The 21,866-nt window shown below is 47.1% G+C and overlaps 1 protein-coding gene across 1 annotated transcript in view; it reads left to right on the top strand.

The window, feature by feature from the left end:
- ARHGEF26 (Rho guanine nucleotide exchange factor 26) overlaps positions 1-20,946 on the top strand; it is a 137,550-nt gene extending 116,604 nt beyond the window's left edge. The window contains exons 11-14 of the mRNA XM_049867787.1: positions 13-222; positions 14,664-14,731; positions 15,680-15,784; positions 18,584-20,946. Coding sequence (XP_049723744.1) covers positions 13-222; positions 14,664-14,731; positions 15,680-15,784; positions 18,584-18,726 — 526 coding nt within the window. The 3' untranslated portion in view covers positions 18,727-20,946. The remainder of the gene's footprint in view (positions 1-12; positions 223-14,663; positions 14,732-15,679; positions 15,785-18,583) is intronic.
- Positions 20,947-21,866: the final 920 nt, after the last annotated feature.

Below are 21,866 nucleotides of genomic sequence, written 5' to 3'. Positions count from 1 at the left end.
TTTTCGTTGTAGTGAAGAAAGTTACAACGTCAATGATTATTCTTTAAGGGATCAGCTGTTGGTGGCATCTTGTGACAATGAAGAGCTTAATCCTTCTCCAGGAAGGAACAGTTCCACAATGCTCTATTCAAGACAGAGCTCCGCCAGTCACCTCTTCACTCTGACAGTCCTCAGCAACCACGCGAATGAGAAAGTGGAAATGCTGCTAGGAGCTGAGACCCAGTAAGTTTGCGAAAGGAGAGGGTTTCAGAATATCTGGTACTGGTTTTCCCCACCTAACTGCCCTTGGTCTACAGGCTCCTCAGCAACAGAAACAACAAACCAAACCCATTGCCATCGAGTCCATTCTGACTCATGGTGACCCCATGTGTTACAGAGTAGAACTACTGCTCCGTAGGGTTTTCTTGGCTGTAATCTTTATGGAAGCAGTTCACCAGGCCTTTTCTTCCATGGTGCCTCTGGGTAGGTTCAAACCACCAACCTGGAGGTTAGTAGCCAAGTACAAACCATTTGAGCCATCCAGGGACCTCTAACAACAGTTGTTCGTGCTGTTAGCTGCCGTGAGTCAGTTCCAACTCACAGCAACCCCATGTACAACAGAACGAAACACAGCTCAGTCCTGCGCCATCCTCACAGTCGTTGTTATGCTTGAGCCCATTGTCGCAGCCACCGTGTCAGCCCGTCACGTTGAGGGTCTTCCTCTTTTTCGCTGGCCCCCTACTTTACTGAGCATGATGTTCCTCTCCAGGGACTGACCCCTCCTGATAACACGTCCAAGGTATATGAGATGCAGTCCCTACATACGTCTCCCACCCCAGGCCTGCCAAGGTTTCCACGTGCTGCTATTAAAATGGGTCAGGAGCTGGCGAATCGCAACTCGGAGACGATAACAAAACCTCAGTGGTTTTGTCTGACGGGGAAAATCTTTGCTTCTAAGGAGCATTCTGGCTGTACTTCTTGCAAGACAGTAATAGTACTAACAACAGTAAAAAAATGAGTGCCTACTGTGTGCCAGGCATGTAGTCTAGGTGCTTCATTTAAAAAAAAAAGCAGACAAACCTGTTGCTGTCAAGTCGATTCTGACTCACAGCCACCCTATAAGACAGGGCAGCACTGCCCCATAGGGTTCCCAAGGAGCGGCTGGTGGATTCGAACTGCTGACCTTTGGTTAGCAGCCACAGTTCTTAACCACTGTGCCACCAGAGGTCTGGGTGCTTCGTGGAGAGGCCCTTTTTCTCATGGTGACCTCTCAATGTCTCTGAGCATGGATGTTGTCATTTTTATCCTGTACGCCCTCATTGGTGCTTTGTGCTTCGGATGGTGTGGCTTTTATTTTTATAGAGTGGTTTAAAAATCATTTCACTTTGATCATTGACAAAAGGTGACCCCCGAGCCCTAGGGAATATAACTCAACTGGTAGTGTGAGCCCAGGCCATAAATTTCCTTAGATCCCAGGAAACTGAAGTCATTTCTCAGTCACCTGCCTTCAGTCAGGCCACAGACGGCCCATGGTTTTGTCAGAAGAGATACTGAGTTTGGAAACACGTATTGATGGATCCTCTGTCCAGTCCAGAGGCAAAGCAGACGTTCTGTCTGTATCTGCAGCTTTCCTAGCAGTTAGCTTGCCTTCCATGCTGAAGCTGAAGCTGAATGAGGGAAAAGCGGCTAAAATTTCAAGTCCATTGCAGTGATTTAGTCCATTCAGAGAGAGTTGGCCAATTTATTTTTTTGGAAACTGGAACCTGTTTTTGCAACAATCATTACCCGTTGCCGTCGAGTCAATTCTGACTCCTAGCAACCCTACAGGACAGAGTGCAGCTGCCCCATCGGGTTTCCGAGGCTGTAATCATTACAGAAGCAGACTGCCACGTCTTTCTCCTGCACAGCGGCTGATGTGTTGAAACCACTAACCTTTTGGTTAGCAGCTCAGCGCCTTAAGCACTGCGCCACCAGGGCTCCCGACAATCACTACAAGGAGGAATTATGTTGAGTCCAAGGGCGGGAGAAGTGGAGGAAAAGGGGACATTTTCTAGCTCTTTGTCCTCTCAGGTTCCTACATATGTCTCCCACCCCAAACCTGCCAAGGTTCCCACGTGCTGTGATTAAAATGGGTCAGCAGCAGGTGAATCAATTGCAGCTCTGAGATGAGAGCAAAACCTTGGTGGTTTTGTCTGATGGGGAAAATAAACCCAAAGAAATGCGTCCAGTTTTTAAGAGTGATTTCAAGGGTGTTCCCGAACCATTAAAAAGAGGCCTAAGAGAAATGTGAACATGACAAATTATCCACGTAAAAGGATAAATGTTGCCTCTTTTGGCCCCAGAAGTAGCTTTTCAAAGGCTGGAGAAAACCAAGAGGGACTGACTGATGTAAAAGCTATTTGAGGTTTGAAAGTGGCCAAAATAGAATATTACAAATGAACTTGAGAGTTAACAGAGGGAGTAAATAAACAAAACAGAGATGCCCTTGTATAAGGCCCCTTGGTTCTTTAGTGGGACAGGATTCCAGGCACGCTCCCACGGACTGCTGCCCTAGGGGGTATGGCTTTGTGTGGGTGTGGTACTTGCTGGTCTGCACAGGTGACCAGCACAAGACAGACCCAAGGCCAGGGCGGGAGGAAGGCATTCCTTCAACTCTGATTTAAACCCATTGGCCAATGTTTGGGAATCGTCTCTTAAAAGGGGTGTTTAATATGCGAGAGCTTTGGATTTTCCATGACTTTTAGGTTGAAAAAGGCTTCAACATTTTGGAAGTTAGGACTTGTCCGGATGTTCTAGAGAATTCTTAGAAACTGGCGAATCTCCCTTTCATCACTTAGCCATGGTGAAAGTGTGGTTGGTTTTGCTTTTTCTTTTCCTGCTTATGAGGATCGTTTGTTCTTTATCCAGGCTTTGCCAGCACATCGACAGAGCTTTTCCTGATTCTCATTTGTAATTAACGCCGTCTCCACCAGTTGCTTCTTTGATTATTCCAAGAGAACAGGAAGTGAACTGACTGTCCAGTTCTCTTTACATCCAGGCTAGGCCCTTTCCTGGGACATCGGCAACATTCAGTCCACTCTCTTGCCTTTTGATCTTGCTGTGGACTGAATGGGTGTTCATTTCCTCAATCAGAATGCTCTCAGAATATCTGGTTATGTCACTCGTGGGCATGACTCATATTCATAGTTCTTTAATTAACAGCGAGTGGACATTCCAGAAGGGGCAGAGGTCTCCTTGGTACAGAAGGAGTGACTCTCTCACTCCCCCAGCCCTTCAATTGCAATTGAGAAGTACATAAACGGACAAATACTCTTAATCACACAAGGCGTAAAATAGCATTAATGTTGAAAGAAAATACATTACAGCTGAGGAGCACTTTACTAAAAAAATAAAACAGGCTGTTTAAAAGCCTAGCGCGGTGTTGTATGCCCTGTTTGGAAACATGCAAGTCAGGTCAGCTCTGGGTGATCTGGTTTTAGGCAATCAGACTTTTGGTCTAAGTATGAGGTGCTCTTTGCTTCTAAGATTTGCTCAGTGTATGTTGCTGTTGTTGAGACATTTCCAATATGGCAACCCAATGTGTGCTGAGTAGTTTTCAAGGCTGTGGCTTTTCAGAAACAGATTGCCTGCTGTGTTTTCTGAGGCACCTATGGGTGAGTAACAACACCAACAACAACCCCTTGCAGTCAAGTCAATTCTGAATCACAGAGACCCTATAGGATAGAGTAGAACTGCCCCACTGGGCTTCCAAGGAACGGCTGGTGGATTCGAACTGCCAGCCTTTTGGTTAGCACCACCAGGGCTCCTCTTAGTGGGTAGGTGTGAGCATGTTTTTCAAGTTTTCCCTCTTTTATGTCCTTTTGGGTTAATATGGCTACCACTCTGGCCTTGAGTAATAAGGCTATACCACTCTGGCCTTGAGTAATTCTTGGGGTCCATACCTAAACATTTACCTTCTTTGAAAAGCTGCTGTCTGCAGAGACCACCTGGGAATATGCAAAAATTAAAATCCACAGTAGGATGGGTGTGGCTGTTTGGTACGAGGACAACGAACTCTCCTAAAACAGTGAAATTGTGGAAGCACAGATGGATGGCTTTGATTACATAAAGAATGCAGAAAAGCTCCCCGAGAGGAAATGAGTACAGTGAGCATCTGGGATATACCAGGCTCTGAGCCAGGTAGAGAACGTGAAGAAACGGGCCCATGGTGAGAGGTGAAGGAAGCATACAGGTAAGGGCATCGTACATCTCAGTTTTCTCGGGATCGATAGTTCAACTTTATGCCTCTTGTCCTGTTGAAATTATGTCCTTTGGCTCTCAAAGGTGTCTCATTTGGACAACAAAATAGGTGGCCACCCAAATTATAGGCCGTATGGCACACCCCCCTCATTTTCCTCAGATGTAAAATGAGGCTCACAAAGGTGAAGTGACTTGCCTAGCCAGTAAACCAGGTGCTGGCCGGTCGTCTCTGACTCCTGGTGACCCCATGTACGTCAGAGTAGAGCTCTGCTCCATAGGGCTTTCGGTGGCCGACTTTTTTTCAGAAGTAGATCAGTAGACCTTTCTTCCGAGGTCCCTCTGGGTGGACTTGAACCTCTAACTTTTGGTGGGTAGTGGCCAAGTGTGTTACCCATTTTCATCCCCAGAGACTTCCGACTTGCCTGAAAGGACACAGCTTGAGTTGGTGCCAAAGTTGGCACGAGAACCTGGAACTCCTGACTGTGGCAGAGCTCTTTCTAGTAACGCGTTTTAATCTTCTTACTGAGAACTGCCAGCCCGTGGACAGTTCACCCCCACTTTGCCCCTCAGCTTGGCCTTGCTCTGGCTCTGGAAGGAAAACTCCAGGAAGCCAGTTGCTATTAAATGTGAGAAAACTACTGAGATGTGGATTTCTTTTTTTTAAGTCCACATTGTTGCTGTTAGGTGTACGCCATCCTCACAATTGTTGTTATGCTTGAGCCCATTATGGCAGCAACTGTGTCCATCCATCTCATCAAGGATCTTCCTCTTTTTTCACTGACGCTCTACTTTACCAAGCATGATGTCCTTCTCCAGGGACTGGTCCCTCCTGACAACATGTCCAAAGTACGCGAGACAAAGTCTCGCCATCCTCGCTTCTAAGGACCATTCTGGCTGTACTTCTTCCAAGACAGACTTGTTCGTTCTTCTGGCAGTCCATGATATAGTCAACATTTTTCACCAACACCACAAATCAAAGGTATCTGGAAAAACTTCTGGAAACCTAGATGGTAAATTTGGAGTATCATGTATTTTACCTAAAATGTTTAATAGGTATCGCATTCTAAAAAAATATTTCCCATTTAAAACGTCCTTCTTTTTTCCTTTGTGTTTACTTGATTCCTGGAATGCCTTGTCAGACTCCCTCGGGTTGCCAAACGTGCCTCGCCTCTCATGGCCCATGCCAGTTGGCCCTCTGCTAGGAAACCTCTCGGGGCTCCCGTGGTCACCTCTCACCACTTAGGATCTGAGAACTCGCTGGTTAGCTCATTTCCCCCGTAGGTTTTCTGTCTCTCACCCTCCACTGTAATTATTCCCAAACCCTAACCCACCCCTCAGCTCTCCTCTTTGTAGCTGAATTCCTCAAGAGAACAGCCTTCATTCTTTCTATTAGTTAATTCGTGAATTCTTGCTAGGCGCCTACTTCCTGCTATTCCGAGAGCTGGCGATATAGCAGTGAACAGTACAGTAGCAAGATCCCTGCCCTTTGGGGGCTTATATTCCAGTTGGGAACCTGCCGTTTGTACCTTCTGCCCTCAGGGTTTTGGTTAACAACTGAGCTCTTAACCACTGCACCACCAGGGCCCCATGTAAAACCCGGCAACATGGTCCAGGGTGAATGTTAAATGCTGGGGTGGGGTATAAGTCCAAAAGCCAAACCCGTTGCCATCGAGTTGATTCCAACTCACAGCAACCCAGTAAGACAGAGTAGAACTGCCCCATAGGGTTTCCAAGGAGCATCTGGTGGATTTGAACTGCCGACCTTTTGGTTAGCAGCTGTAGCTTGCTGTAGCTCTTAACCACTGTGCCACCAGGGCTCTGGGGAAGGGTATACATACTCTATATAGTCCAGGAAGGCTTCTCTGAGGAGGTGACATTGGAGCTAAGACCTGAGTGAGGAGAGGAGCCAACCATGTGAAAATCCCAGGACAGAATGTTCCAGGCAAAGGGAATAGCAAGTACAAAGCCCTAACTGAGGAAAGGCGTTTGGTGTCATCAGTGTCTATGGCCAATGTGGCTGGATCAGAAGGACCCAGAGAGGGAGAGAAGGGCAATCAAGAGGTCGGGGGAGGCCAGCGTGTTTAGAGCCCAGCTATTCCAGTGTGGTCTGTGACCGTTGTCAGCCCACAAACCCTTACCGGCTGGGATGAGGGAAAACGAAACTGTAGCAGCTTGACTCACTGAGGCAAGAAAGTGTGTGAGTATTTTAACAGTAATTCATTTTTACTGTGTTTCTGAGAAGTTTTGGTCCACGGTGGATTGGGGAAGGGAGGCAGGGACTGGTCCTTCGCCTCAGATACGTTGAGAAGCACCCATGTAGAGCTTTATAAGCCATCGCAGGGATTTAGACTTCTTTCCCTGAGAAGCCATGGGGAGACTGGGCGGGACAGAAGTTTCTGGGGAACACAGCCAGGGGAGACCTGATGGCAGCCTGGGCCATTCTATTTCGGTGGAGATAGAAACACTGCATTTTGAAGGAGAGGCCACAGGACTAAATGATGGACTACCTCAGCTGGTGGGGCAGTGAGTGAAAGAGAGGATCAGGGACGCTTTGGATTTGGGGCTTGAGCCTCTGGCACCATAGAGTTATTCCTTGTTGTTGTTAGGTACCGTCGAGTTTATTCCAACTCATGATGACCGTATGTGCGATAGAAAGAAATGCTGCCCAGTCCTGTGACATCCTCACAATCGTTGCTCTGCTTGAACCCATCATTGCAGCCACTGTGTCAATCCACCTCATGGAGGGTCTTCTTCTTTTTCACTCACCCTCTATATTACCAAGCATGATGTCCTTCTCCAGGGACTGATCCTTCCTGATAACATGTCTAAAGTACGTGAGATAAGTCTCATCATCCTGGCTTCTTAAGGAGCATTCTGGCTGTATTTTTTTCCAAGATAGACTTGTTTGTTCTTCTGGAGGTCCATGGTATATTCAGTATTCTTTGCCAACACCATAATTCAAAGGCGTCAATTCTTCTTTGGTCCTTTGGTCTTCCATATGGCTTCTTTCTCTGCCACCCAGTTGGGACCAGCCCATCATAACATGACCAGTGTTTACAGGTTACCTGATCTGGTAGTCCAATCTTCCTATTTTTTTTCACGTTAAACATCATTTAGTTTTGTTGACCATCAGCTCTCTTGAGTGAACCCCCTTCTTGAGGTTATCCTCTCATCTGTGTCCCTCACCATCACCCCCCACTTCCTTTTCAGAAATGCAGCCCGTGTGGATGCAGACACCACCACACCCACTGCTTTCCCTGACTCACTTCTGAACATGGTTCCGTTGACACCATTTTGAGTTACCCAGTCTAGTGACGTGGTGCCATCTCCACTCCTTCTGAATCAGAACAGGTCCATCGTCTGCTGTTCTTCCTGCACGAGAAGACTGTCTACTGCGTTTTCCTACCTCCTTCCTGAGGGCAGGGGTGGTTCAGTGGTAGAATTCTCCCCTTCCATGCAGGAACCTGGGTTTGATTCCCAGCCAGTAACCCTCAAGCGCAGCCATCACCTGTATATCAGTGGAGGCTTGTCAGTGGAGCTTCCAGACTAAGACAGACCAGGAAGAAAGGCCTGATGATCTACCTCCAAAAATCACCCAGTGAAAACCATATGGATCGCAACAGTCCAACCCCCAGCTGATTGTAGGAATGGCACAGGACTGGGCAGTGTTTTGTTCCGTGAGTCACCGTGAGTTGGAGGTGGAGTCGACGGCAGCTAACAACCCCTACAACCTCCATCCTGGGCCAGCTCATATCACTATCCCCTGAAAACACCCTGATAGCCTCCTAGCCATTCTCCTCCTGCTGCTCTTTTTTGTTACTAATCCCCAGACTCAGTGCCAGTCTTGTCTTTGTCTTAGCTTATACACAGCAAGCTCCCAATAAATATTTTTGGGATCGATCCACAATTAGTATAACTAGCGTTTCTATATCCAAGGCAAGGCGGAAGCTACATGTAGGGGAACACTGCTTCCCCCTCAGTCACCCTCTGTCCTTTCAGTTGCTCCTGGAGAAAGTTTTTCCTAAATTCTACTTGCTTTTCAACTTTTGCTCCTGCAGATGTGGCTTAACTTCTTTTTGGGATGTGCGTCTCAGCCATGTGTAGTGCTGTTTGTTTGCCTGTTCAAGACCTCGGGTCTAATTGTTAATGAGACTATAGTGGGTGAAGAATACAAAAGGGGACCCTTTGTAAAAGCATAAAGGGAGAACGGTTTACCACCCTCAGCGCCCCCCTCGCCTCGGCCCCCCCGGGCCTTTCAAAGGAATGTGGGAGCCGGAGAGACCCCTTTGTCTGCCTTCATTAAACTGAAGCTCAGACAGCCACAGCTGGCACGGACCAGGGCGCAACCAAGCAGCCTCCTGGGCTTCCCGCGTTTAAGGTGGATGTCGTCTGCAGCCAGTGCCAGAGTCACCTGGGACCCATTCGGAGAGTAACACAAACTTTTTCACCCATTGCTTTTTTGCTATAGGATGTAATCTCCTTAAACTGTAACCAAAGATCCTTCTCAAAATTGCCCTCTGAGGAAAAGCTAGAAGCCTGATGATCGTGCTTGGTGCTGTCAGACACCCAGGCAACCAGTTCCTGGGCGTCCTGATAAAGGGACATTGTTTGCAGACATCTTTGCTCTCTTCCTGCTTCTGTGAATGATTCAATTAACAACAGGAAGTCCGTGGGGTGGGAATAAAGCTGAATATAGTATGTCGGACACAGCCTTCTTACACTTCATCCTGTGAGAAAAATCCACCATCCAGAGAAGACCATTTCCAATGAAGAATGTTTATTGCAGGATACAGTGTTTTTTCCTCCTTGAATCTGGAATCCAAGTCCAGAAAGGATCTTTTACATTTTATGTTGTTCGTTGCCGTCAAGTTGCCTCCGACTGGCCATGGCCGCCTTACCTTACGGAAACAGAATGAAACGTTGCCCAGTCCTGCGCAGACCTCATGATTGTCGCTGTATTTGAGCTCATTTCTAGTGTCTGTCAAAGTGCCTGATCTTCTGTGGTCCTCACCACTGACCACAGGCGGGCAGGCTGTGATCCTCACCACTGACCCCATAGGACTGGCGGGCAGGCTGTGATCCTCACCACTGACCACAGGCGGGCAGGCTGTGATCTCGGTGTTTTATCAGCAAGAAAACAGATAACTGACCCATTGGGGTTAACTCAAGGATTCCGGAAGGGACTTTAGGCTAATCTTACTATGATAAACAAGAAATAATGTCACAAATCTAACTTTTGGAACTTTTTTAGTGGGTTAGAGATTTACTTTGGTCAGATTTTTTGACGTTAGGTAAGTTGAACTGGGGTCCAATTTTATAAAGCTTTGTCTTGCAGTATTTGTAATAAATAACATTTTTTGCCCCGTGGGTTTTAGTCCATGAATTAGTTTATTGAAGGAATCTGGTTGAATTGAAGGGGTTAGGGAATGGACAGAAACGACCATCTTTGCAAACCTGCCCCTTACCAATGCTCTAAGGACATTTTTCAAAGGTTGGGTGGGTATAGAAGCTTCAAGATCCCCTTGTTCAGAAGCAACCACAGGTAAGTTTGTAGGCTGTGAGAAGGAAGCAAAAAAAAGGAACTGATCAAGTGTCAGAACGCTGGTGATGAAGTGGTTAAGTGCTTGGCTACTAACCAAAAGGTCGGCAGTTCAAATCCACCAGCCACTCCTTGGAAACTCTATGGGGCAGTTCTAGTCTGTCCTACAGGGTCATTAAGAAGCAACTCAATGGCAACAGGTTTATTTTTTGGTTTCTGGCCAAATATCATTTTAAGAGGGCTGAAGGTTGAAGAGCAACTCAGGTCTGTTCGTTTCTCTTGAGAAATCAGGAAAACCACGTGAGTGGTAAAGGCCTTGGTAGGGGCTCCATCCTGGCCACTCTCATCCACGGTCCTGCCTCTTTCGTGTTCCAATGCCGACTTTCCACTTTCTCAGTATATGTGATGCCTTCAAGCCCGTGCTTGGTAGTTCAGTGAGAACCTGGACTTGGCCGTACTTTTGACCTTTGCTCAACCAAGTTTAAACCTAACCTGCTGCCATCAAGTCGATTCCAACTTCATGAAGTTTAAACCTACTGTGCTTAATTAATTATGTGACAGGCAGGACAAGGTGTTACCACAGCTAACTGACACCACAGTGGAAAACTGTAGATTTAGCATTTCAAGCCGAGCAGTGGTTAAGAGCTCGGCTGTTAACCAAAAGGTCAGCAGGTTGAATCCACCATTTGCTCCTTGGAAACCCTATAGGGCAGTTCTACTCCGAACTATAGGGTAGCTATGAGCTGGAAGCGACTCAATGGCAATGGGTTTTTTATAGACAATTTTGGGTTATGAAAGGATTGCATTCTCAGATCTCTCTCTGGCTCAGCTGTGTTGGACGTAGCACCCTCTAGCTCAGCACATTGCCTGCTGTGATGGGGTTCGTGTGTGTTTTTTCTGCTATGTCTGCTCCTTCATACTGAGGCCCGTAAAGGGCAAGGAACACCGTTTCATTTGCTTTGCACCCCCAACAAAGCACCAAAACCAAACCCATTACCGTTAAGTCACACAGGACCTTGCAAAGGAAGGTGTGGGCAAGTGAGCCTTGGAATTGACACGCGGGAGGTGGACATCACTGCAGCATTCTAATTCCATCACCTTTTGGGGGACGAAGGGAAAAATCTATCAACTGAGTGTGGAGAAAACCAAACCAAACCAAACCCGTTGCTGTCGAGTCGATTCTGAACCATAGTGACCCTATAGGACAGAGTAGAGCTGCCCCATAGGGCTTCCAAGGAGTCGCTGGTGGATCCGAACTGCGACCTTTTTTAGTTAGCAGTCGAGCTCTTTTGTGAATTCATCTTGATCATTTAATACCATCCCTGGAGAAAATAGCTATCAGTGTGTGAGCCCTGGGCTTGAAACCTGAATTTAATAATGGGTGCATCTGCTGTTAATGGGTATGTCTGCCATTGTTGTCTATGCCCTGGTATTTCTTGTTCTTAGAATTCATCTTAGAACAGAGTGGGTCCTTCCCTGCTTTCAAAACCCAGCCCTTTCTTGAGGGAGGAAGAACCAGCTCCTTGGCAAGGCTCTTGGAAGCCCTGGGGGGAAGTCGTGCTGGTTTGACAGCATCTGAGAGGGGGCTGGGACTGATTCCATTGAAGCAGTTTCAAGAAGCAGTTCCTTTCAGTGAGGCAACAAGGAGTGTCTTGTTCCTTCCTCTGGAGTCCCTGTGAGGGGCCGCCGTGTCTAAGGGATGCTATTAGCATCCAGGCAGCCTGCCACCGAGTGAAAGATTTCATCTGGGCTTCCGCAGACTGGCGGCAGGGCAAGGCCTCTGCTGAAACAGGCCACTCGGTGCCAGAGACTCGGGTCTTGCCTGGAGAGTCTTAGTTGCAAGGCCTGCTTCCCCAGCTCCAAATCTCCCTGGGAAGAACAGACAGCAATGACAGACCATTGGAAGATGACGTGGTAATCCAAAGATAAGTCTAGTTTGGGTGGGTACGGCCTACAGAGACAAAGATCCATCCTTGGAGATTCATCTTGGTGAACAACCCTGCTATCCTGAACAACCTATCCTCAGTTACGTTTGCTCTTTGGAAATTCTAGTTGAGCCTGAGTGACAAACAGATGTTATCCTAACAAAGAGTGGGATCAAGGATTTAAGTGTTTGCTTGGGATTATATTAAAGGAAGTTCTGCTTTACTTGTTCCTTATAAACACCCTTCTAAAGCCCTTTGTCCTGTATTAGACACAAAGTTAGAAACAAAGCTGGGCCATCAGTTTCTGTATAAATTTTTTGTGACACACCAGCTCAACCAGGTCCTCTTCTTATTCTTTTTATTAAGCCTGTCTCTCCACACACTGCAGTTTCCGCCCTTCCTGCCTTCCCTTGTGGTTTTTGTAAGCATCTGCTAGGTACCCACCAAACCAAACACATTGCCATCGAGTTGATTCCGACTTACAGCGACCCTATAGGACAGGGTGGAACCGTCCCACAGGGTTTCCAAGGAGGGGCTGGTGGATTCAGACTGCCAACCTTTTGGTTAGCAGCCAAGCTCTTAACCACTGTGCCACCAGGGCTCCCTGCTAGGTACGGGCACTGGGAATCGACGAGACGAAGGAACACCACCTGCTGAACCCCAGCCTGCCTGGGTTTATATTCTGACTCCACCACTTACTAGGGTTTTACTGGGAGCAGGCACTTAATTAAGCACTCCACACTTAAGCTTCCTCCTCTGAGAAATAGAAATAATGACAGTTGTTGCAAAGATTAAATTAGGTGATACTTGCAAAATATTTAGCATTGCCCCTGGCAAAGAAGTGCTCCATAATGTTCACTTGGAATGAGACCCGATTCCTGGCCTCCAGGAGCTGAAGGCTGGTGAGAGAAAGAGACTTGGAAACGCAGCTCATGGCTCAGGGTGTGTTCAGTGAGATGACTGATGGTGTCAGCAGATACCTGTGTGCTGGGCAGCGTTCTGGAGAGAATACCATGAGCCAGACAGAGGAGGTGCCTGGCTTCCTGAGGCTTAGGGCCTACAGGCAGTGCGACAGAGCTGTGCAGAGGAAGCCCCCTGGAGGAGGTGAGGCTCCAGAGTCCATGTATGGAGTGGACATGTTAAGCAGAAGAATTCAGGCACGAAAGCATACATACTACAGGGTTCCGTTTCCATAAAGTATGAAAACAGGCAAACGAATCTGCCCTTTGCCGCCCAGTCAGAGAACTGTGCTCCATGGGGTTTCCCGTGGCTGTTTTTTTTCAGAAGTAGATCTCCAGGCCTTTCTTCCGTGGTGCCCCTGGGAAGACTCAAACCTCCAACCTTCTGGTTAGCAGCTGAGCACATTTAATGTCCGCACCTTGCAGGGACTCCAGAACTAACCTGTGGTGGTGGAAAGCAGAATGGCTGTTGTCTTCTGAGGGAGGTTATTGGCTGAAAAGGGATCCACCTGGGGTGTCAGGAATGTTCTGTTTCTTGATTTGGCTGATTGGTGTATGTAAGTAAACATTCGCTGAGATCTGTTTAATTGAGATGAGTGCACTCTGTGCTTTATACATGTCACACCTCAGTAGAATGTTTACCTGGTGATGATGAGTGTGCACAGCTAGTTAAAAGTAGAGGGGCGGCTGTATTTGAGAGTGGGAACCGCAGATAGGAAGGGTTCTGCCACGGCACGGGGGGGTCTGGTGCTGTAAGTCATCCGTTCTGCCTGGTGAAGGACCCTCCTGGGGAGTGGAGATGGGGTGACAGCGAGAAGCTCCTTTAGGTGTAGGCTGTCTTGGGAGGAAAAAAATGCTTCTGGGCTGGGCGTGAAGGCGTCTCTTCTGCAGAAGGTGAAATGGTGGAGTGGAAATTGACCTTGGGTGGGATTGCTTACCTCAGAGCTTCAGTCTAGTCTTCCCACCTTTAAAATGGGCTTTTTGGAGAATTAATGCGATCGTGAGTGGAATGTGCTTGTATTGACGTGGAATATGGGTTTAATGAATGCTTCTTAGAGATGTTAAGGTGTGTGTGCACGTACGTGCGTGTGTGCGCGGCGTATTATTTGACTTTCCAAATAAAAAACTGGGCTATGTTATGGGGCAGTGGACTTGCTTATCTGAAACTGTAGGTCCTTTCGTTAAATAATCATTTAATTCATCTAATTATAGCTTAATAATGGAGCCCTGGTGGCACAGTGGTTAAGAGCTTGGCTGCAATCCAAAAAGTCGGCAGTTCAAATCCACCAGCTGACCCTTGGAAACCCTGTGGGCAGTTCTACTCTGTCCTGTAGGGCGGCTATGAGTCAGAATTGATTCTGCGGCAATGGGTTTTATAGGCTAATGGTGTATAAAAAAGTTGTGATTATTTTTCTTTGAAAGGTCACCGATGTGCTGATTAAACCATTTCAAGTATTTTAGAACACTCTACAAAAGATCAGACGGCAGATTTCTATTTCAGTGCAGTTCATACTTTGGCAAAGTTAATTATATTAATTTTATAATATTTAATCATGTTAAATATTCAAGTTTCTTACCTTCTCCTCCGTGGTTTCAGTGTTTGTGGGGTAGGGGGAGGAAATGGAGGGAGTAGAGAGAGACTGATCTACGATTTAAAAAAAAATCCCAGTTACCTCTTTGAAATGTTAAACATCAGATTAAATGAGTGTACTAAATATCTTTTTGAGGTTATAACGTGTTCGTGTAAAAAGCTCTTTATTAAACATCATGCTGTCGCATGCGAAATTGTGTTTAATCAGCGAGTAGCCAAATTCATTCAGAATCTTTCGACAGTGCAGACTTGTCTTGTTTTAGATTTCCCAGAGTGTAATTTTTAAGTAACTCTTCCCTTGTTCGGAAAGGCACAATCTCTGGAGAATTTCTCCAGTTTTCTGGGCTTGGCCTTGCACTGGCTGTTCAGAACGTGCGTCACTCTCTGTCTCTGGCCTGTGAATTTCTCAATGGGATCTGCTCTCTGTTTAGGAGTGAGCGAGCCCGCTGGATGACCGCCCTGGGACACGGCAGTGGGAAGCAGCCTCCTGACAGAACCTGTAAGCGTCCTAAGGAGCGGCCTGCTTGGAATGTGGAGGGACCCTGCCCCCTGGTGGACACTGGGCTATTAGTGGATTCAAACCCCAAACCAAACCCACTCATAGCGACCCTAGAGGACAGTCGAACTGGCCCATGGGGTTTCCTAGGCTGTCATCTTTACGGAAGCAGACTGCCACATCTTTCTCCCATGGAGCAGCTGGTGGGTTTGAACTGCCGACCTTTCGGTTAGCAGCTGAGTGCTTTAACCACTGTGCCACCAGGGCTCCTATTAACGGATTATGCCACCACAATACCTGCTTTGTAAGTTTCCCCAAGGCTTCCCTCCTCTGCCCCATATCAGAACTGTGTGACCTCTGTGTGACATGACCAGAACTGTGTGACATGACCAGAACTGTGTGAGCTCTGTGTGACGTAACTAATGTCTCCTTATCAAGGTGATGATTGAAGGGATTCACGAATCATGAAAGGTGTGATAGTTAAGGCCTCTCTCGATTTCCAGCTTCTAAAATTCTAAAGCTTCATAGGGCTGGATTACCCAGTGAGCAAGGCCCACACAGGCCCCGTGGTGCCTTCCCACCAATCTGCAGTGCACAGTTTCACCTGTCGCCATTTCATCAAAGACGTGGTGAAACCTATGTGAAATTGCTCACTACAGATTAGCGAGTAAATACAATTAAGCCCATGTGTACCTTGCTTGGTGCCGGCCATGCTTACTGGTTAATCTACCCCTGCGAGCTGTAACCAAGTAAGAGTTCCCAGAAAAAACTGTGCTTCCCAATAGATGCCTAACTTGTTCCATCAGGGCCATGTGGGAACTGCTGAACTAGTGAGTGTACACGACTGATGTGTACCTGTTCTGTTTTCAAGTCCGCTTCACTTTCAGCAAGCAAGGTTGTGTCATGTGCATGACGTAGGTTGTTAATTGGTGTGTCTCCTTCCCGCCACAGCACTGACCCAGGTGGAAATCATTCGATCGTTCACGGCCAAGCAGCCCGATGAGCTGTCCCTGCAGGTGGCAGATGTGGTCCTCGTCTATCAGCAAGTTGGCGACGGTGAGTTGGGTGTTCACGGAACACGCACAGTTCCGCCTTCAGGGGGTCCAGGGCGCCACAGAACTGGGGAGGCACGTTTTCTCATCAGTACCTGTCTCCTATAGAGAATATCCTATTGAGAATGTATGACTCCTTATGTATAGCCTTTTTGTCTCAACAGTTCTTGTCCCTGTTCTTGTTCCTTTTCTTTTTTCCTAGAACTTCATTTCCCAAGTCAGTGGCTTCTTAGAGCCCTGAAGATGGCCTGTTGTCATTGTTAAGTTCTGTCAAGTCAGGTCCAACTCATAGTGACCCTACATACAACAGAACGTAACACTGCCCGGCCCTACACCATCCTCACAATTGTTGCTACGTTGAGCCCATTGTTGCAGCCACTGTGCCAGCCCATCTCATTGAGGGTCTTCGTCTTTTCTGCTGACCCTCTACTTTACCAAGCATGATGTCCGTCTCCAGGGACTGATCCCTCCTGACAACCTGTCCAAAGTATGTGAGATGCAGTCTTGCCATCCTTGCTTCTAAGGAGCTTTCTGGTTGTACTCTTTCCAAGACAAATTTGTTCATTCTTTTGGCAGTCCCTGGTACATTCAATATTCTTCGCCAACACCCCAATTCAAATGCATCAATTCTTCTTCGGTCTTCCTTATTCATTGTCCAGCTTTCACATGCATGTGAGGCCATGGAAAACACCATGGCTTGGGTCAGGTGCACCTTAGTCTTCAAGGGGACATCTTTGCTTTTCAACACTTTAAAGAGATCGCTTGAAGCAGATTTGCCCAATGCAATGTGTCCTTTGATTTGACTGCTCCTTCCATGGGTGTTGATTGTGGATTCAAGTAAAATGAAATCCTTAACAACCTCAGTCTTTGTTTATCGTGACGTTGCTTATTGGTCCAGTCATGAGGATTTTTGTTTTTTTTTTTTTTATGTTGAGGTGTAATCCACACCGAAGGCTGTGGTCTTTGATCTTCATCAGTAAGTGCTTCAAGTCCTCTTCACCTTCAGCAAGCAAGGTTGTGTCCTCTGCATAACGCAGGTTGTTAATGAGTCTTCCTCCAATCCTGATGCCCCGTTCTTCTTCATATAGTCCAGCTTCTCGGGTTATTTGCTCAGCATAGAGATTGAATAGGTATGGTGAAAGGATACAACCCTGACGCACACCTTTCCTGACTTCAAACCAATCAGTATCCCCTTGTTCTGTCTGAACGACGGCCTCTTGATCTGTGTGCAGGTTCCTCATGAGCACAGTTAAGTTTTCTGGAATTCCAGTTCTCCGCAGTGTTATCATAATTTGTCATGGTCCACACAGTCCAATGCCTCTGCATAGTCATCCTTCTGGTATTCTCTGCTTTCCGCCAGGATCCATCTGACATCAGCAATGATGTCCCTGGCTCCACGTCCTCTTCTGAATCTGACCTGAATTTCTGGCAGTTCCCTGTCGATATACAGCTACAGCTGCTTTTGAATGATCTTCAGCAAAATTTTGCTGGCCTGTGATATTAATGATATTGTTCTATAATATCGACATTTGACTGGATCCCTTTCTTGGGAATAGGTATAAATATGGATCTCTTCCAGTCCGTTGGACAGGTAGCTGTTTTCCAGATTTCTTTGAAATCTTAAACAATGGGTGGTACAAATAGTTAATACTGTTAACTGAAAGGCTGGAGGTTCGAGTCTACCCAGAGGTGCCTCAGAAGAAAAGCCTGGCGATCTAGTTTCAAAAAATTGTGTAGAGCACACCTCTGCTCTGACACTCATGGGGCCACCATGCGTGGGAGTCAACTCCACAGCAGCTTGTTATATAGCCTCTCTGTCCTCCTTCCCTCCCGGTTATATAGCCTCTCTGTCCTCCTTCCCTCCTGGTTATATAGCCTCTCTCTCCTCCTTCCCTCCTGGTTGTATAGCCTCTCTGTCCTCCTTCCCTTCTGGTTGTATAGCCTCTCTCTTCTCCTTCCCTTCTGGTTATATAGCCTCCCTCTCCTCCTTCCCTTTGGGTTGTATAGCCTCTCTCTCCTCCTTCCCTTCTGGTTGTATAGCCTCTCTCTCCTCCTTCCCTTCTGGTTGTATAGCCTCTCTGTCCTCCTTCCCTCCTGGTTGTATAGCCTCTCTCTCCTCCTTCCCTCCTGGTTGTATAGCCTCTCTCTCCTCCTTCCCTTCTGGTTGTATAGCCTCTCTCTCCTCCTTCCCTTTGGGTTGTATAGCCTCTCTCTCCTCCTTCCCTTCTGGTTGTATAGCCTCTCTCTCCTCCTTCCCTTCTGGTTGTATAGCCTCTCTGTCCTCCTTCCCTTCTGGTTATATAGCCTCCCTCTCCTCCTTCCCTTTGGGTTTATAGCCTCTCTCTCCTCCTTCCCTTCTGGTTGTATAGTCTCTCTCTCCTCCTTCCCTTCTGGTTATATAGCCTCTTTCTCCTTCCTTTCTGGTTTCATGTATGCACCTGACTCTCATCATTTGCATTTCATTGATAATAATTTAATGTTGTTGACTGAGGTGCAGTCATATGGTTTGTTATTCAAAAGGAACCATGAAAGGTTTTCCTCCCTTTTCAGTCCCCCAGTGACCTAGTTCTCGTCTCCAGAGGTTCTTCCTTACTTTCCAAAAAGAAAACAAAGTGACTGAGCTGCTACCCCTACCCAGAGGTCCCTTTCTGTCCCCAGCATGCCATTCATCCCCCCTTGAATCCTTCCCTCCATCCCGACTCTGTCTTCTCACCTTCCATCATCCATGATTCCCCATCTGGGGGGGGTGGCGTCTCTGATCTGCTCTGCGTCCTTCTTCGAGCCTTACGGTTCTTTCTTGCAGGCTGGTATGAGGGGGAGCGGCTGCGAGACGGAGAGCGGGGCTGGTTTCCCATGGAGTGTGCCAAGGAGATAACGTGCCAAGCTACGATCGATAAGAACGTGGAGAGGATGGGACGTCTGCTGGGCCTGGAGACCAACGTGTAGCCTCTTGGATGACGCTTCGTTCCTGCGAGATGGCACTGTGCCATGGTGGGCTGGTTGGCCCTAGGCTTGCTCATTTTAACACGGCCTGTTTCATTCAGAGAACGGGAAACTTCCCTGTAAGCTTGCCGGGTGCTTTCATACTCTCAGGAGAGCAGCTGCTGGGGAGAGCAAGATCACAAAGCCCAGTTTGTACCCACCATCCACTTGCAGACCTCTCCAGGTACATGGTGTAGCTGAGCTGGCCGTTGCGGGGGTCAGGCAGCCTCGGCTTCTTCTAGTCTCACCGTGCTCTGGCACAAAGTGTAGGTGAGCTGCTGTGTACTGTTGTTTGCTCCCCTCACTTCACTAAGAACCTTACTGTCCCTCCCTAAACATCTCCCTAAACGGCTCTCCCAGTCTTGCTGAGATTTTATGTCCGTAAGGGATGCCCAGAGTTGTAAATAGTTCTGTAGCCTCTTATTTCGAAGACCTGATTTTAATGCTGTGTTAATTTCAGAAGGAACTGGCAGAGTTCAGAAGGTGAGCTGTTAGAACGGTTTTTTTAAGCCTCTTCCCAGGAAAAGGAAATTGACACTTGAATCTTAGCCGCCTTTTTTTCTCATTAGAAGGAGAGTCAGGAGGCTTACTTTAAGGATTTTTTTTGGAGTCCATCTCACCTGATATGGGTCTTACATAAGCAAAGCCTAATGAAACCTAAGTGACTCTAACACTGTAGAATTTAGGTGGGTTCACGTGAGTGAGAAAACCCTGAAAGTAGGTCAGAAGTCCTACTTTTTTAAATATCCCCTGATGAGTAGCTAAACGGACATGAGGCAGCTTTGCCTTCAAGAATGCCAGGTTTTTGACCATTCCTGGTCCCCTTTCCAAGTAGGACATTGGCCAGGACACACTTTAACAACCTCGAGGAAGGGAAGATTAGGCCTGGGAAGGTACTAAGAATCCAGTATGGTGGCTAAATGAAACGTAGCCCTTGGACCTGAAAGGGAACCTGTTCACTTGCACTAAAGGTCTTGCTTGCTGAATTTGGAGTTTCCCTCAGCTGGAGGTTCCTGCGGAATTTTATACCTTCCCGCCAGTGTAGGGAAAGGAGCCCCCAGGTGATGCAAACGGCTGGCCTCTAGTGCAAAGGTTGGCAGTTTGCACCCACCCTGGGGCTCCTCAGAAGAAAGGCCTGGCGATCTGCTTCCAAAAGATCCAAGCCTTGAACACCCTGTGGAGCAGTTCTGCTCTGCACACACAGGCTCACCATGAGTGGGAAGCGACCCGACGGCAACCAACGACAGTCCAAGGATAGAGCACGGTTATTGTAACAGTCGGCTTCATGGAGAGCTGAGAAGCAGGTCTGGAAGACTGAGGGAGAAGTGGTTTTGACTGGCACCTGCTTTCTCTCATTACTCCCATTCTTTCCGCAAAGGGCACCTGGTATTCAGGGACTCAGCTCTGTGTGTGACAGGTCTCAGCTCCAGTCTGACAACCAGTTAGCTAAATCGTGAGTAAAGATGCTGGAGGCGAGTGTGCTTGGCTTACACCCTGGGTGTCCTGCCACCTCAGCCGTGAGCCCGGGGGATGCGCAGGGGCCTTCTCCCCCCTCACCCAGGTTCTTTTCCGCTTTGCATACATTTCTGGTTGCAAAAGCCATGCCAGGTCCCAGTGTGTCAGTGTAGGGAAACCACAGCAGTGATGACTTGGGGCATGCATATAAAGAAGGCTGTCTCCTCTGGAACGATGTCAGAGACTTTTTAGAGGAGAAGCTAACACGTTGTAATCGAATCTAATGTGATGTTTTCATTTAGGAAGGAAACAAGATTGTTGCTTGCCAAGAGATCATTTTGTATTATTTTTGCTGATACCGTTTGTTAAAAAGCAGCTATGTGAATCCTGTGAATTAATTTATGAGTTGAGGCGTGAAGCAGTTTTGGACGTATCTGCACCTTCTAAATCAAAACCTTATTTACCAAGCAGGTTAATACTGTTGCTGGATATATGGCAGGTGTATAACCCATTTACAGTGTTTAATTTCGACACAGGATTTTTTCCAAACCTAGTTCAGTTTCTAGGAATACCTTCTCTCAATTGTACAGTGACTTCATCCAGTGACCTGTGGAGGACAAAAATGTTCATTATTGTCCCAATAAGCTGAGACTGCTTTGTATACTTTTGGCAAAACATGTGGATTTATAAAGATTTTGTGTATACTTGTACTTTTGTGCTGGTGTGATTTAATTTACTGTAGGTGGTTTTCAGTCAAGTAGACAGTTTGCTGAATTTTTGGCTAAATCAGGGTTTCTACTCCCAAAGTGTCTCTAGCTAACGTTGAAGGGAACGAATTTCTTCTCTGTGGGTACATGCTGGCATCAGCTGCTCTGTAAGACAACCATTTTTAAAAGCTGGGGCCATACAGTTTCTTCTCATGGTTCCCACAAAACTGTATATGACAGTAGCTTTTCTTAAGTAGTTCATAGTTCCCTTACTGTTGGACCACAGGAGTGTATATTATCACCCAGTATCTGGACCTTTGGATCCCTTGTGGTACAGTGGTTAAGAGCTTCACTGCTAAAAGGTTGGCAGTTCAAATCCACCAGCTGCTCCTTGGAAACCCTATGGGGCAGTTCTACCATGTTCTATGGGGTCGCTATGAGTGGAAATCGACTTGACGGCAGTGGGTTTATCTGGACCTTTGTACTTGTGACATTTCACCACCTTTTACTAGCCTTGGTGAAAGGCAAAGAATGACTCCTATATTAGGACATGCTAGAGTAGGCTGGGTCCTAAACCTAATTCCTTCTGAGAGGTGTCTTATAAACAGAGCAGACTGGACAGGGTGACACACACAGGAGGAAGAAACCATGTGATGAACTGTCTACAAGCAAACTAATGCCAAGGAACACCCAGGACTACTGACAAGAAAGGGCCCTCCCCTAGAGCTGATGCCCTGATTTGTACTAATAGCCTCCAAAACTGTGAGACAATAAATTTCTGTTCTTCAAAGCCAGGTAACTACGACTGTCTTCTATTAACTGCATAACGAAATACCACAAATTTAGTAGCTTAAAACAACACGTATTTATTACCTCACAGTTGTGTTGTCAGAAGTCTAGGATGGCACAGCTGGGTTCTCAGTTCGGGGTCTTACAAGGCCA

This window comes from Elephas maximus, chromosome 23 (assembly GCF_024166365.1).
Source record: "Elephas maximus indicus isolate mEleMax1 chromosome 23, mEleMax1 primary haplotype, whole genome shotgun sequence".
Taxonomy (NCBI): Eukaryota; Metazoa; Chordata; class Mammalia; order Proboscidea; family Elephantidae; genus Elephas; species Elephas maximus.
The sequence above is the reverse complement of the archived record's forward strand: the minus strand, read 5'-3'. Positions and strand labels throughout refer to the sequence as shown.